Source organism: Bos indicus, chromosome 18 (genome assembly GCF_029378745.1).
Source record: "Bos indicus isolate NIAB-ARS_2022 breed Sahiwal x Tharparkar chromosome 18, NIAB-ARS_B.indTharparkar_mat_pri_1.0, whole genome shotgun sequence".
NCBI lineage: Eukaryota > Metazoa > Chordata > Mammalia > Artiodactyla > Bovidae > Bos > Bos indicus.
The window spans coordinates 58,754,986-58,770,882 of NC_091777.1; the positions used below are offsets into that span (position 1 = coordinate 58,754,986).

Sequence of the window (15,897 nt, forward strand, 5' to 3'; positions counted from 1 at the left end):
CCATGGGCAGACAGGGGTCTGATGCTCTGCCTATGTAGGTGCCAGTGGCTGTGCTGTCGCAGCCTCAAGTGCAAGTTCCCATTGTCCTTCACAGTTGAAGACAGCTCCCTGTCTTTACAACCCCCACCCTGTTATGGAGCTGCTCTTTACAGCTTGCAGGAGCTCATGGGGACCCTAAGCATTGGTTGAGAAGTGAGCTGTTGTGGAACAGCTCTGTCCCAGAACCAGGTTGTTCTGTGTCCCTTGGTGAAGTCTTCTCTCTGGTTGTAGGCTCCCTAGATCCAATGCAGCGATATGACATGGATTGAGTTGGGCAGAAGCATTTGCTGTGTTCAGGCTGGGCACCTGAGTAGGTGGTGGGTTGTCGTGGGAAACTCTGCAGCCACTAGAGCAGACCCCTCTGTCTTGTCTGGGTGGAAAGTCCCTTGTATCTCTAAACTTTCCCCATCCTCTATCACTCCTGCACTGTTGTGAAACTGCTCCTCAGGGTAGGCAGTTCTTTGCATATTTACCTGCAAATTATCCCTGCGTAATGAGCTGTAGTGAAATAGCTGTCATATGATCTCCGGGCTGCTTCTGGGGGGTTGCTTGAATCAACACCAACAGTGGCTGCCACTGCTCCACCCAGGCTCTGCCCTGGCTGTGGGTTATCTCTGTGTCCCTTCGTCAACTCTTCCCTCACAGTGACTGCTCCAGATCCAGTGCCATGGAGGGAGGAGGACTGGTGTGTTCATTCCACTGGGGTTGGGGTGTGTGGTGAATTGGTTGTGGTAAAACAGCAGCTACTTGAGTAGACCTCTGTCTTCCCTGCCTCATGGACTAGTCAATGTGTGCTCCTCATGAGCATAGTCCTACCTTCCTATAGCTCTTCTTCTCGTCCCAGCGCTTCTCCCACCAGACAATGTGGCTTGTATCAAACACACAGGACCCTAGGACTGGGGTACCCAATCTGTGGCTCAGACTACTCACTCACCAAGGTATCCATTTCTCTGAGTTGTCAGCCATGGGTACAGCTCCTGGCTCGATTGCTCAAGGATAAATCATATATTGGAACACAAAACAAATCTCAACAAATTTAACTAGAAATCATATATATCCTATATTCTACTCACAGTGGTATGAAATGAAGAAGCCATCTTTGGAAAGAGAATTAGAAAAGTGAGAGAGGAGTTTACAGCAATATGGGCCCACCTAAACAAAGAAGGGAAATCTCAAATAACATTGTAGCCATACGCCTAAAGAAACTAGAAAAGTGAAACAAACAAAGCCCAAAGTCAGGAGAATGAAGGAAATGATAAAATTAGTGTGGAAACAAATAAAACAGAGACTAAAAAGACAGTAGAAAAGATTAATCAGGGAGTTCCCTGGCGTTCCAGTAGCTAAGTCCACTGGGACTCCATGCTCCCAATCGGGAGGCCTGGGTTTGATCCATGGTCCAGGATCTCGATAGTACATGAGACAACTAAGACTTTGCATGCCGCAACTAAAGATACCGAGTCCACAACTAAGGCAGAGTGCACCCAGATATATAAATAAATATTTTTTAAAAGATCAATCAGACTAAGTACTGGTTCTTTGAAAAGGTAAACAAAATTGAGAAACCTTTAATTAGACCGACTTTTAAAAAAGAGAGAAGGTTCTGATCAATACATTATGAAACAAGAAGAAAAAGAGCAATAATTACACAGGAATACAAATAATTGTGACAATATTGTGAACATCTATCTATGCCAACAAACTTGGACAGACCAGAAGTATTGGGTCCATTTTTAGAATCAACCTTCCAAGACTGAATCATGAAATAAAAAACCTGACTAGACTGATCACTCATCCAGTGCTTGAAATAGTAATAGAAAACTTCCCCAGACAAATGGTCAGGACCAGATGGCTTCACAGGTGAATTCTACCAAACATTGAAAGAGTTAATACTGATGCTTCCAAGCACTTCCAAAAAAATTCAAGAGTAGAGAATACTTTTTACCACATTTTATGAGGCCAACATCACTCTGATACCAAAAGAACAAAATGGTAATATATATAAAGAAAATTACAGGCCAGAATCTCTCATAAACATAGATGCAAAAACCCCCCACAAAATATAAGAAAATTGCATGCAACAATATGTTGAAAGACTCCTATGGACGCACATTCAGCTTGGTAACATCTACTTGTAGGAAGGAGGAGCTGGAAATGAAGGACGTGGCAGAGGACCCATTCATTAATTCCACAATTTGTCATCTAATCATAGCTTCCCTGGTAGCTCAGCTGGTAAAGAATCCACCTGCAATGCAGGAAACCCCAGTATAATTCCTGGGTCAGGAAGATCAGCTGGAGAAGGGAGAGGCTACCCACTCCAGTATTCTTGGGCTTCCCTGGTGATTCAGATGATAAAGAATCTGCCTGCAATGCAGGAGACCTGGATTCGATCCCTGGGTTGGGGAAATCCCCTGGAGAAGGGAACGCCTACCCAATCCAGTATTCTGGCCTGGAGAATTCCATGGAGAGAGGAGCCTGGCAGTCTACGGTCCATGGGGGTCTCAAAGAGTTGGCTACGATTGGGCGACTTTCACTTCACTTCATATCTGACACAGGTATTAAAAATTTATTTTTCTGATATATGATGTTGATTTACAGTATGGTGTTAATGTCTGCTGTACTGCAAAGTGATTTAGTGACTTTTTTCATATTCTCTCCCACCATGGCTTATCACAAGGTATTAACTATAGTTCCATGTGCTGTGCAGTAGGACATTGTTCTTGATGCATTCTGTCTTTAATAGTTTTCATCTACTAATCTCAGACTCCCAATCCATCCTTCCCCCACCTTCCCCTTGGGAACCACAATTCTGTTTCTATGTCTGTGAGTCTGTTGTTTTTCATAGATAAGTTCACTTGTGTCATGTTTTTGCTCGCTCAGTTGCTTCAGTCATGTTCAACCCTTCAGACTGCAGCCTAGCAGATTTCTCTATCCATGAGGATTCCAGGCAAGGATACTGGAGTGGGTTGCCATGCACTACTCAGGGAATCTTCCTGACCCAAGTAGTGGATCAGACTTGAATGGAACCCACGTCTCTTATGTCTCCTTCATTGGCAGGAGGGTTCTTTACCCCCAGCACCACCTGGGAGGCCCCAGTATTTTAGTTTCCATACATAAATGATATCACGTGGTATTTGTTGTTCTCTTTCTGGCTTACTCCCCTGAGTATGATCATCTCTAACTCTATCCATGTTGCTGCAAATGGCATTATTTCATTCTTTTTATGGCTGAGTTGTATTCCATTGCATACATACACCACATAGTATTTAATCAGTCAGGGTTACTTTCTAATTTCAGCTCAGGGGGAAAATATCTTGTTTATTCAAAATACCCTCAAAACTGTTTTAAAAGCACATACAGTAAAGGAGGAAAGCTAAAATTTTGAGGAAACAGCACTCAACAGCATTCTACCTCTTCCTTCACAATATTAGTCATAGGATGTGAACTCACAAGGTCAGGAAGGAGAGGCTGTTTACTGGTGTCCAGTGATGCAGGGGTTGGGGAGTGATGTCAGCTCATCATGTTCAATGTGCGCTGTGTCATTGAATATTTACTATACCTCAAAGAAATTCTATGGCTCTCTACTGATATGATGAAAACACATTTATGTGTTCTGGTATTTCTGAAACATACCATTTAAAATGCAGATATATGAGTCTTTAAACCCTTTAAGCTTTACTGTAACCAATTCAACAGTACGTGAACCGTGAATTTTCAGACGTTCAAGCTGGATTTAGAAAAGGCAGAGGAACCGGAAATCAAATTGCCAACATCGATTGGATCATCGAGAAAGCAAGAGAGTTCCAGAAAAACATCTACTTCTGCTTTATTGACTATGCCAAAACCTTTGACTGTGTGGATCACAACAAACTGTGGAAATTCTTAAAGAATGGGAATACCAGACCACCTGATTTGCCTCCTGTGAAATCCATAGAAAGCGAATACCAGACCGCCTGGCTTGCCTCCTGAGAAATCTGTATGCAGGTCAAGAAGAAACAGTGAGAACTGGACATGGAACCACAGACTGGTTCAAAATCGAGAATGGAGTATGTCAAGGTTGTTTATTGTCACCCTGCTTGTTTAACTTAAATGCAGAGTACATCATGCAAAATGCTGGGCTGGATGAAGCACAAACTGGAATCAAGTTTGCAGGGAGAAATATCAATAACCTCAGATATGCAGATGACACAACCCTTATGGCAGAAAGTGAAGAAGAACTAAAGAGCCTCTTGATGAAAGTGAAAGAGGAGAGTGAAAAAGTTGGCTTAAAGCTCAAAATTTAGAAAACGAAGATCATGGCATCTGGTCCCAGCACTTCATGGCAAATAGATGGGGAAACAATGAAAACAGTAGCTGACTTTATTTTGGGGGGCTCCAAAATCACTGCAGATGGTGATTGCAGCCATGAAATTAAGTGGCGCTTGCTCCTTGGAAGGAAAGTTATGACCAACCTAGATAGCATATTAAAAAGCAGAGACATTACTTTGCCAACAAAGGTCCGTCTAGTCAAGGCTATGTTTTTTCCAGTAGTCATGTATGGATGTGAGAGTTGGACTGTAAAAAAAGCTGAGCACTGCAGAATTGATGCTGTTGAGCTGTGGCGTTGGAGAACACTCTTGAGACTCCCTTAGATTTCACGGAGATCCAACCAGTCCATCCTATAGGAAATCAGTTCTGAATATTAATTGGAAGGACTGATGCTGGCTGAAACCCCAATATTTTGGCCCATGATGAGAAGAACGGACTCATTTGAAAAGACGATTATGCTGGGAAGGATTGAAGGCAGGAGGAGAAGGGGACAACGGAGGATGAGATGGTTGGATGGCATCACCGACTCTATGGACATGAATTTGAGTAAGCTCCAGGAGTTCGTGATGGACAGGGAAGCTTGCCATGGTGCAATCCATGGGGTCACAAAGAGTCAGACAAAAGAGTAGGCCACTAAAAATTGTGAGGGCATATCCCCTTATACTAGCTTCTTTCTTGTAAGAAACCATCACAGGAAGTAAAAATGCTCATAGTGTTGAAAACATTGATAATTATATAAATAATAAACAGTTCTCCTCTCATGGATGTTACATCATCTGGGTAGTCATGTTATATTACACGGCAAGTGGATTTTTCAGGTCCATTAAGTTTACTAAAGAGTTGATTCAAGATAGGGAATTTCCCCCAATTATCTGTGGGCCGAGTGTAATTAATTCAATTCAGTTGCTCAGTCACGTCTAACTCTTTGTGACCGCACGACTGCAGCATGCCACGCTTCCCTGTCCAGCACAAACTGCTGGAGCTTGCTGAAACTCATGCCCATCAGGTCGGTGATGCCATGCAGGCACCTCATCTTGTCCTCCCCTTCTCCTGCCTTCAATCCTTCACAGCATCAGGGTCTTTTCCAATGAATCCAATCTTCGCATCAGGTGACCAAAGTATTGGTGCTTCAGGTTCAGCATCAGTCCTTCCAGTGAATATTCAGGACTGATTTCCATTAGGACTGACTGGTCTGATCTCTGTGCAGTTCAAGGAATTCTCAAGAGTCTTCTCCAACACCACAGTTCAAAAGCATCAATTCTTCTGTGCTCTGCTTTCTTTATGGTCCAACTCTCACATCCATACCTCACTACAGGAAAAACCATAGCTTTGACTAGATGGACCTTTGTCAGCAAAGTAATGTCTCTGCTTTTTAATATGCTATCTAAGTTGATCATCACTTTTCTTCAAAGGATCAAGCATCTTTTAATTTCATGGCTGCATGTCCATCTGCAGTGATTTTGGAGCCCAAGGAAATAAATTCTGTCACTGTTTCCATTGTTTCCCCATCTATTTGACATGAAGTAGTGGGACCAGATGCCACGATCTTTGTATTTTCAATCTTGAGTTTTAAGCCAGTTTTTTCACTCTCCTTTTTCACATTCATCCAGAGGTTGTATAGTTCTAGAGTTCTTCACTTTCTGCCATAAGGATGGTGTCATCTGCATATCGGAAGTTATTGACATTTGTCCTGGCAATTGCTTCATCCAGCCTGGCATTTCGCATGATGTACTCTGCATATAAGTTAAGTAAGCAGGGTGACAATATACAGCCTTGACGTACTCCTTTCTCAATTTGGAGCCAGTCTATGGTTCCATGTCCATTCTAACAGTTGCTTCTTGACTTGCATGCAGATTTCACAGGAGGCAGGTCAAGTGGTCTGGCACTCTCATCTCTTGAAGAATTTTCCACAGTTGATTGTGATCCACTCAGTCAAAGGCTTTGTTGTATCCAATAAAGCAGAAGTAGATGTTTTTCTGGAACTCTCTTGCTTTTTTGATGATCCAGCGGATGTTGGTAATTTGATCTCTGGTTCCTCTGCCTTTTCTAAATCCAGCTTGTACATCTGGAAGTTCTTGGTTCACATACTGTTGAAGCGTGGCTTGGAGAATTTTGATCATTACTTTGCTAGCGTGTGAGATGAGTGCAATTGTGTGGTAGTTTGAGCATTCTTTGGCATTGCCTTTCTTTGGGATTGGAATGAAAACGGATCTCTTCCAGTTCTGTGACCACTGCTGAGTTTTCCAAATTTGCTGGCGTATTAAGTGCAGCACGTTCACAGCATCATCTTTTAGGACTTGAAATAGCTCATCTGGAATTCCATCACCTCCACTAGCTTTGTTCGTCGTGATGCCTCCTAAGGCGTATTTGACTTCAGACTCCAGGATGTCTGGCTCTAGGTGAGTGTGAATGATCACACCATCGTGGCTATCTGGGTCATGAGATTGTTTTGTATAGTCTTCTGTGTCTTCTTGCCACCTCTTCTTAATATCTTCTGCTTCTGTTCGGTCCATACCATTTCTGTCCTTTATTGTACCCATCTCTGCATGAAATGTTCCCTTGGTATCTCCAATTTTCTTGAAGAGATATCTCATCTTCCTCATTCTATTGGTTTCCTCTGTCTTTGCATTGATCAGTGAGGCAGGCTTTCTTATCTCTCCTTGTTATTCCCTGGACGTCTGTATTCAGATGGGTGTATCTTTCCTTTTCTCCTTTTCCTTTATCGTCTCTTTTTTCTCAGCTAATTGTAAGGCCTCCTCAGACAACCATTTCGTCTTTTTGCATTTCTTTTTCTTGGGGGTGGTCTTGAACAATGCCTCCTGTACAATGTCAGGAACCTCTGTCCACAGTTCTTCAGGCACTCTTTCTATCAGATCTAATCACTTGAATCTCTTTGTCACTTCCACTGTGTAATTGTAAGGGATTTGATTGAGGTCATACGTGAGTGGTCTAGTGGGTTTCCCTACGTTCTTCAATTTCAGTCTGCCTTTGGCAATAAGGAGTTCATGATATGAGCCACAGTCAGCTCCTGGTCTTGTTTTTGCTGACTGTATAGAGCCTCTCCATCTTTGGCTGCAAAGAATATAATCAATCTGATTTTGGTGTTGACCATCTGGTGATGTCCATCTGGTGTAGCGTTGTCTCTTGTGGCTTGAAATAGGGTGTTTGCTATGACCAGTGCATTGTCTTGGCAAAATTCTGTTAGCCTTTGCCCCGCTTCATTTTGTACTCCAAGGCCAAAGTTGCCTGTTACTCCAGGTATCTCTTGATTTCCTCCTTTTGTATTCCAGTCCCCTATGATAAAAAGGACGTCTTTTTTTTTTTTGGTGTTAGTGCTAGAAGGTCTTGTAGGTCTTCATAGAACCGTTCAACTTCAGCTTCTTCAGCATTGCTTGTTGGGGCATCGACCTGGATTACTGTGATATTGAATGCTTTGCTTTGGAAATGAACAGAGATCATTGTGTCATTTGTGAGATTACAGCCAAATATTGCATTTTTGACTCTTGTTAACTATGAGGGTTACTCCATTTCTTTTAAGGGATTCTTGCACATAGTAGTACATATAATGGTCATCTGAATTAAATTCACCCATTCCAGCCCATTTTAGTTCACTGATTCCTAAGATGTCGATGATCACTCCTCCCATCTCCTATTTGACCACTTCCAGTGTACCTTGATTCATGGATCTAACATTCCAGGCTCCTATGCAATACTGTTCTTTGCAGCATCGGACTTTACTTCCATCACCAGTCACGTTCACAACTGGGCTTTGTTTTTGCTTTCGCTCCTTCTCTTCATTCTTTCTAGAGTTATTTCTCCACTCCTCTCCGGTAGCTGGACAGCCTCATGTAAATCAGTGAAGTCAAATCACGCTCTCACACCATACACACACACACAGTACTCAGCATGGCTGCAAGAGTTAAATAGAAGACATGACACCAAAAACTGCTAGAAGAGAACATAGGCAAAACTTTCTCCAACATAAGTTCCAGGATCACCCTTGAAAGTCCCAGGATCAAAAAGACAGACTCTTACAGTTTGTATTACCTTTTAGGCCTGCCTTAATAAAATACAACAGCCTAGGAGGTTTAAACATAGATAGTTTTCACAGTTTTTCACATAGATAGTTTTTCACAGTTCTGGAGGCTAGAAGTACATGATCAAGTTGTCAGTGTGTTTGCTTTTTGTGAAGCTCCTACTTGTATTTCATATTTTCTTTTAATTTTGCACTGATGTATTGGTTTTTAGTGGCATACTGTTTCATCTCCAGGATGCTCCTGAATTAAGTACTTGATAAAAGCATCAAGCCATCAGATCTAGGTGCTTTTATAACTATTTTCAAATCCTCTCTTTTTTCTATTTATTTGTTCTGCACCCAATTCTTATCCCAGGGTTCAATTATAATAAAGTATATTTTCCTACAAAATTTCCATAATAATTGGCTTTGGATTATGAAAATGAGTCTAGATTGATGTAAGTTGTGCCAGTGGTTCCTATCATGAGTTCTTGATGATATTCCTCCTTTTCCTTTTGTCTCTTTGAATATACTTCCCAGGTATTTTGTCTCATTCCATTTCTTCACCAATACATTCATTGACGGTTCCATTCAATGGTTGAAGGTGAGGAAAGTACTAGTATTAGGGCAGAGATGCTCAGGGAAGTGAAGAATCCAGAAGGACGCAAATGGTTTGTGTCAGTCCCTAATGTGTGTGATTTCAGCATTTCTTCCTCGTGAGACCATCACCTTCAGGGATCATGGAAAAGAAAATGCCTCTCAAGTACAGCCAGTTGTCTCTGAAGGGTGCTAACTAGAAACTTGTAATTGTTTCCAGTAATTAACAACTGAGAGAAAAGTTTCCAGAAGTGTTCTCAGCTCCCAGGCCTGCAGTCCCATCACTGCTGCAGGTGAAAGGATAATTGCAGTTTTGACAGGAGGGGAGGGGAGGACAGCATCTCAAACCCATTTATCAGGATCTGGCTGCCTCCCTCCCACACACATACTGGGTATAATGACCATCCCACCAAGCCCTTGTCCTGCCAGCTGGAAGGTATGTTCGTTGTACTTTCGTCTGAGCAGCAGAGTCTGTGAGAGAAAGGCATATCAAGATTCTGGGTAAGTGATCAGATCAGAAACAGACACCAACACCAATTTGTTGACATTCTAACGAATCTAGTATGTCAGTTTATGAAAGACACAAGAGCACATGCTTTACAAGTGCTAAATTTTGCCTCTGTGTCTTGTATGTAATGTCAGTTGCAAATATTAATTCATTGCTAATTTATTCACTGGGCTCAGACAATAACACACTGTTCAGTATATGATTGGACAATAATAATTTTCTTTTGTGTTAAACTGTTTTATCACATGCTAGTGTTTTATGCCCTAAGGTTTATTGCCTACATATGACTATTCAAACATTTCTATAATATATGTTATTTCAGTTGTGTTTCTGTCATAGGAACAAGAGTCTTTCTGTTGCTATCCTCACAGTGAAGCATTCTTGTCTTCATGACATTGCCTTGTCCTGAGGCAGGTTCCTGCTGTATTCTACTGCCAGCAGTGATGTTCATGTATGAATATGCTAAGACTTTATTCAGAATACGTGGTACCATAGAATAAAGCTTTACAAATAAATGGTATCATGTTATATGAAAATTACAAAATACCACAAGTCTACAATCAATAGTTGTGAAATCAAAATCAAATATAGATCTGGTTTATTATATGCTTGCAACTATCTAGCTGTTTGCATGGCTGGTGATCAGTGCACTTTTTTTTTTTTTTTGTCTTTATCCATGCATCAGAGTTCATGGAATGTTAGATCCTGGACCAGGGATTGAACCTGGAACCTCTGCATTGGAAGGCAGAGTCTTAATCATTTAAGCACCTGGGAAGTTCCTTGAACCACTGTCTTGAATAGCCCAAAAGGATTCAGTCCTCACTGTGCACTAAGAAGCAGATTTGACAAATACTTAACCTGTCTAGGTATAGGTTACACTCCTCTGTATAACCAAGGTCCCTTCAGTTCCTGCCTAATAAATTTGTGAAGAAGAAGAAGTGATCACATGAGTATCTCCAGTGATTAATTTTACATATTAGTTCTCTTTAAATGTTATACATGGAACCCTTTAAAGGCTGCTGGTAACAGAAAACACAAGAAGCAAATATTTCCAAGTGGGAACTATTGTTAAGTGGAGAATATTGGATTACAGTTGACACTATACATGTAGCCCATGCCTCATATTCCAACGCAGAACATTCTAACTCACAAGTACCAGTGACTGTGAACTGAAAGGATGGCCAGCAGCTTTTTCATAATAGGCATGATCATCTTAACACAAACCTTGATTGGAATCCTGGGGAATTTCTCACTCCTTTGCAGTTATATCATCCTTCACATCATGGGTTACAGGTTAAGGTCCACAGATTTGATCCTTAAGCACCTGATTGTGGCCAACTCCTTGGTCCTCCTCTGTAAAGGGGTCCCCCAAATAATGTCAATCTTTGGGTGGAAGCATATCCACAGTGATTTTGGCTGCAAACTTCTCTTCTTTCTGCACAGAGTGGGGAGGGGAGTGTCCATCGGCAGCATCTGCCTCTTGAGTGTCTTTCAGGTGATCACAATCAGTCCCTGGAACTCCAGATGGGCAACGCTGAAAGTAACAGCTCCCAAGTACGTGGTTCTCTCTCTTTTCCTGTGCTGGATCCTGCAAATGTTGGTAAATGTCATTTTTCCCATCTATATAACTGGCAAATGGAGTGACAAAAACATTACAAAGGAAAGAGATTTTGGCTACTGTTCTTCTATTCTTACTGACAAAGCTAAAGATGCCTCATATGCAGCATTGCTGTCGTTCCCTGATGTTTTATGTTTGGGGCTCACGCTCTGGGCCGGCAGCTCCATGGTTCTCATCCTGTACAGACATAAGCAGCAGGTCCAACACATTCGTAGGACTGACGCCTCCTCCAGGTCCTCCCCTGAGTCCAGAGCTACTAAAACCATCGTTCTCCTGGGGAGCACCTTTGTCTACTTTTATATTGTTTCCTTCGTCTTTCAAGTACTTTTGGCTCTTTTTGATCAACCCAGCCGGTTCCTTGTGGACATCTCTGTAATCATTGCAGCGTGCTTCCCTACTGTCAGCCCCTTTCTGCTCATGAGCCATAACTCCAGTGTACAAAGGCTCTACTTTGCCTGGATAAGGAATGCAAAGTCCTTACTATTATGAGAAAAGTGTGAATTTTATTTATTTCTATAATGAGCCATTGCCAGTTCATTTATTCACCCTCAGAATCCTAATTTAAATTTGGAATCTCAATATTATACCGGACATGCCAAGCGTCTTCTTCAATATAAAGACCAATTGAAATATATTGTCATGAAATATAAATATATCAATGAAGTTTGCTTGTAGAAAAGGAGTTCAGATTTATGCAATAAACAACAGGTCTTAAAATAATCTGCATATTATGAAGTGTTAAAATGTGTTACTTTCAGTCTAACAAAACGAATTTCCCAGAAATGAAGTAGGTATGGAATTAGAGATAAAAGTATACATGAAGAGGGATCAGTGTGTACAGTAGTCAGAAATAAAATGGAAGAAATCAATGTCCTCACAGAGTAAAGAATACTGTTGGGGGCCAGCGTGAGGCACTCCGCCCGTGGCAAAGGTCATGAGGAAGGAGACTCGACATACGCAAAGGTGGGATCGAGCCTCAGGAGTCCCCCTGGAAATCCTCGAGCATCTACCCCCATAACCAGAGCCTGCCTACTTTACTACTTTGTGCTCTCACCTACACCTCTGACTTTACGGGGGGCTGTCCCCCACCACCTCTTTCGGAGAAGGAGTTAACTTAGAGGTCCAGTTAATAAAAACTCCTGGGCATGACAAGAGTGTTTTAACCTACAAACTCCTCTGAAGGTTCTCTAGCCTGCCTGACAGGCTTGTCCGGCCACATGTGATTGCTCACAGCCTCCCAACCGTGAGAGGCACGAGATGCTTTAAACCTTCTAAAAACAGGTTCCTTAGAAAAGTTAGAAAACCATTAGTATAAGTATAGTGGGCTGATTAGAAATTGTATTTTTGAAGGGTTTTTCATTTGTTGAGCCAATGTTTGTTGCTGAGTCTCCACATCCCCTGCCCTTACACACATTAATGAATATATAGAAGAAATAAGTATTAACCTTTGATATTAATCATGTTAGACCTTAGGCTAAGTAAATTCTTTCCTTAATTAAAACCCACTACACCCTCACCCTATAGGAATGTAACTTTACCTGGTACCTTCGGAAGGTGGAGTCTTTTTTAAGAATAATCACCCCTGGAGAAATAAGTGTCCTGGTTGACTGACCACTGTCACAAGGAGAGGGTCATAAATTGTCAGCAGGCCCCCCGGCCAGAAGATGATGTAACTCTCCTAAGACTTCTGTATATATTTGTATGAAGCACCTGACTTTGATAAAAGTCAGGACTGCTGACCCCACGTGACTTTGGCATACATCTCAGTGTACAAAAGTAGACCATGGAAAATAAAGAATTGGGGTCAGTTCCTCGAAAGACTGGTCTCCCCATGTCTCTCTCTCTCTCAAACTCTGGCTGAGTCTCCATCTGGAGCGTGGAACCCACCATGCTTATTAATTATGCCTGGGCTTCTAAGATCCAACCAGGGAGGCCTCAGTGTCTCCTCTCCTCTGGGAGAACGGAAGGACGCCTGCGGCCTACGTAAGTGGTGCAAACTTCTTGTCTTGAAGTTTTATTGGCCTCCCGTGTAAATCAATCTACTCAGCCTCTTTTCTCCACTGAATTTTCCTACTGAGCTATCCTCATTCTATTATTCTTTATATCTCTAATTAATACCTAATTGAAGCTATTGTATCCTGATCCTCGGCGAGGCCGTCCCCGCTTTGAACTCCCTGGATCAGCCGGGGCTGGACCTCGGCAGAATACCCTGGTTAGCACTCGAAGGTAAAATCAGGTGAGAGTTTGGGAGCCAGTTACAAGTTTATAGTTAACATTGTTAAGGGAAATGGCAGTATTTATTAGTCATGCAGGGAGATTAGCACATTAAAATGTTTTCATGTAGAAATGAGCAGTTTGAAGTGAAGGACAATAAAAAACACACGGAAAGAAAAATATATTTCAGCAGATTTAAAAAACTGAAATATATTTGACATATAACATTGTGTAAATTTAAAGTGTAAGATTTGGTAATTCGTTACACATAAATATTGTAATATGACTGCCATTCAGTTAAGTTCAGTTCAGTCGTTCAGTTGTGTCCGACTCTTGGAGACCCCATGAATTGCAGCACGCCAGGCCTCCCTGTCCATCACCAACTCCCGGAGGTCAGCACACCAGGCCTCCCTGTCCATCACCAACTCCTGGAGTTCACTCAGAGTGAACTCCATCACGTCCATCAAGTCGGTGATGCCATCCAGCCATCTCATCCTCTGTCGTCCCCTTCTCCTCCTGCCCCTAGTCCCTCCAAGCATCAGAGTCTTTTCCAATGAGTCAACTCTTCGCATGAGGTGGCCAAAGTACTGGAGTTTCACCTTCAGTATCATTCCTTCCAAAGAACGCCCAGGACTGATCTCCTTTAGAATGGACTGGTTGGATCTCCTTGCAGTCCAAGGGACTCTCAAGAGTCTTCTCCAACACCACAGTTCAAAAGCATCAATTCTTCACCGCTCAGCTTTCTTCACAGTCCAATTCTCACATCCATACATGACTACTGGAAAAACCATAGCCTTGACTAGATGGACCTTTGTTGGCAAAGTAATGTCTCTGCTTTTGAATATGCTATCTAGGTTGGTCATAACTTTCCTTGCAAGGAGTAAGCGTCTTTTAATTTCATGGCTGCAATCACCATCTGCAGTGATTTTGGAGCCCCAAAATATTAAAGTCTGACACTGTTTCCACTGTTTCCCCATTATTTCCCATGAAGTGATGGGACCGGATGCCATGATCTTCGTTTTCTGAATGTTGAGCTTTAAGCCAACTTTTTCACTCTCCTCTTTCACTTTCATCAAGAGGCTTTTTAGTTCCTCTTCACTTTCTGCCATAAGGGTGGTGTCATCTGCATATCTGAGGTTATTGATATTTGTCCCAGCAATCTTGATTCCAGCTTGTGCTTCTTCCAGCCCAGCATTTCTCATGATGTACTGTGCATATAAGTTAAATAAGCAGGGTGACAATATACAGCCTTGACGTACTCCTTTTCCCATTAGTTCTCCTCAAATCTGTCACATGGTTAAATGTGAGAAATGTCTGACTAATTGTCTTGGCGAAGAGGAGCCTAGAGAGAGGTGAATACAACGTGAGATTTGGTATTTGGATCAGTTCTTGGAAAAGAAAATGGATATAAAGGAAAAATTGAGAAAATCCGAATAAAGTGTTGACTTTAGTTAACACAACTTCATCACTATTGATTTGTTAATTATGGCAACTTTATACACCGAATAGAGGATTTTAAGAGTCAATGCATTGAGCGTGGGATACATGCGAACTCTGTAGAGTCTTGTCATTCTTGTAAATCAAAAGTTGTTCTAAAATAAAATCCTTCTAAAGAACATGGCTAGAATTCCCAATACATAATTGAGATAACTGCACAGTCTTTTCTCCTGAGCCTTCCCTTGGAATAAATACCAAGAGGGTAAGAGTCCTTCCTTGATTTTCAGCAATCTCAGCTAAAGGGTGGGAGGAGGTAAGGGTCTCCTTCAGAGCACACATAGAAGCCTTGGGTTCTTTCTCTGGTGCTTGAACGGGGTATTCCAATCCCTGAGATCAACCTTGTCACTCACCTCTTAGTCTAGCAATATTAGGAGCATACAGCCAATGTTAATACATTCATTAGTTTCTCCCAAATGTTAAAAAGTGTTGTAAAGAGAGTCACCCAGATACTTACTTCTACTAACAGGCAGATGTGTTGGGAGTCTGTACTGCAGAATCAGGACATGGACATGGAATCTGTGTTCTCTTTACTGCTGGAAATAAGCTCATTAGTGTCTTTACTTCTAATTAGATTAGAAAGCCATTTTCCAAAAACAGGAACTGATGAAAAACTCTGCCTTAAATTCCATTTCCCTAGAATTACTCCTCATAACAATGGAATCATGGCATTATTTGAAATTCATAAAAGTGAAATCTTGTATATTGTATATTATATACACTTCCCAGCTGGCTCAATGGGAAAGAATCTGCCTGGCAGTGCAGGAGCTGCAGGAGATGGGGGTTCGATTCCTGGGTCAAGGAAGATCCCCAGGAGAAGGAAACGGCAATCCACTTCAGTATTCTTGCAGCGTTTCTCCCATGGACAGATTGGCATATGCAGCAATAACAATGAGTGCTATACAACTTTACGGTAATCTTAAATTCACAAAGAACATAAGGAATATAAGGGTAACACATAACTGTAAATGCACTTCTTTTTTTAAGATTTTTTTGATATGAACCATTTATGCTAAAGCTGAAACTCCCGTACTTTGGCCACCTCACGTGAAGAGTTGACTCATTGGAAAAGACTGATGCTGGGAGGGATTGGGGGCAGGAGGAGAA

The 15,897-nt window shown here is 41.8% G+C and overlaps 1 protein-coding gene across 1 annotated transcript in view; it reads left to right on the plus strand.

Annotated features, from left to right (window-relative positions):
• LOC139177320 (vomeronasal type-1 receptor 4-like) overlaps positions 1-15,895 on the plus strand; it is a 20,722-nt gene extending 4,827 nt beyond the window's left edge. Inside the window, exon 1 of the mRNA XM_070772276.1 lies at positions 1-15,895. This exon is cut by the window's left edge and continues 4,827 nt beyond it. Coding sequence (XP_070628377.1) covers positions 10,642-11,571 — 930 coding nt within the window. The 5' untranslated portion in view covers positions 1-10,641 and the 3' untranslated portion in view covers positions 11,572-15,895.
• The last annotated feature ends 2 nt before the right edge of the window (positions 15,896-15,897 follow it).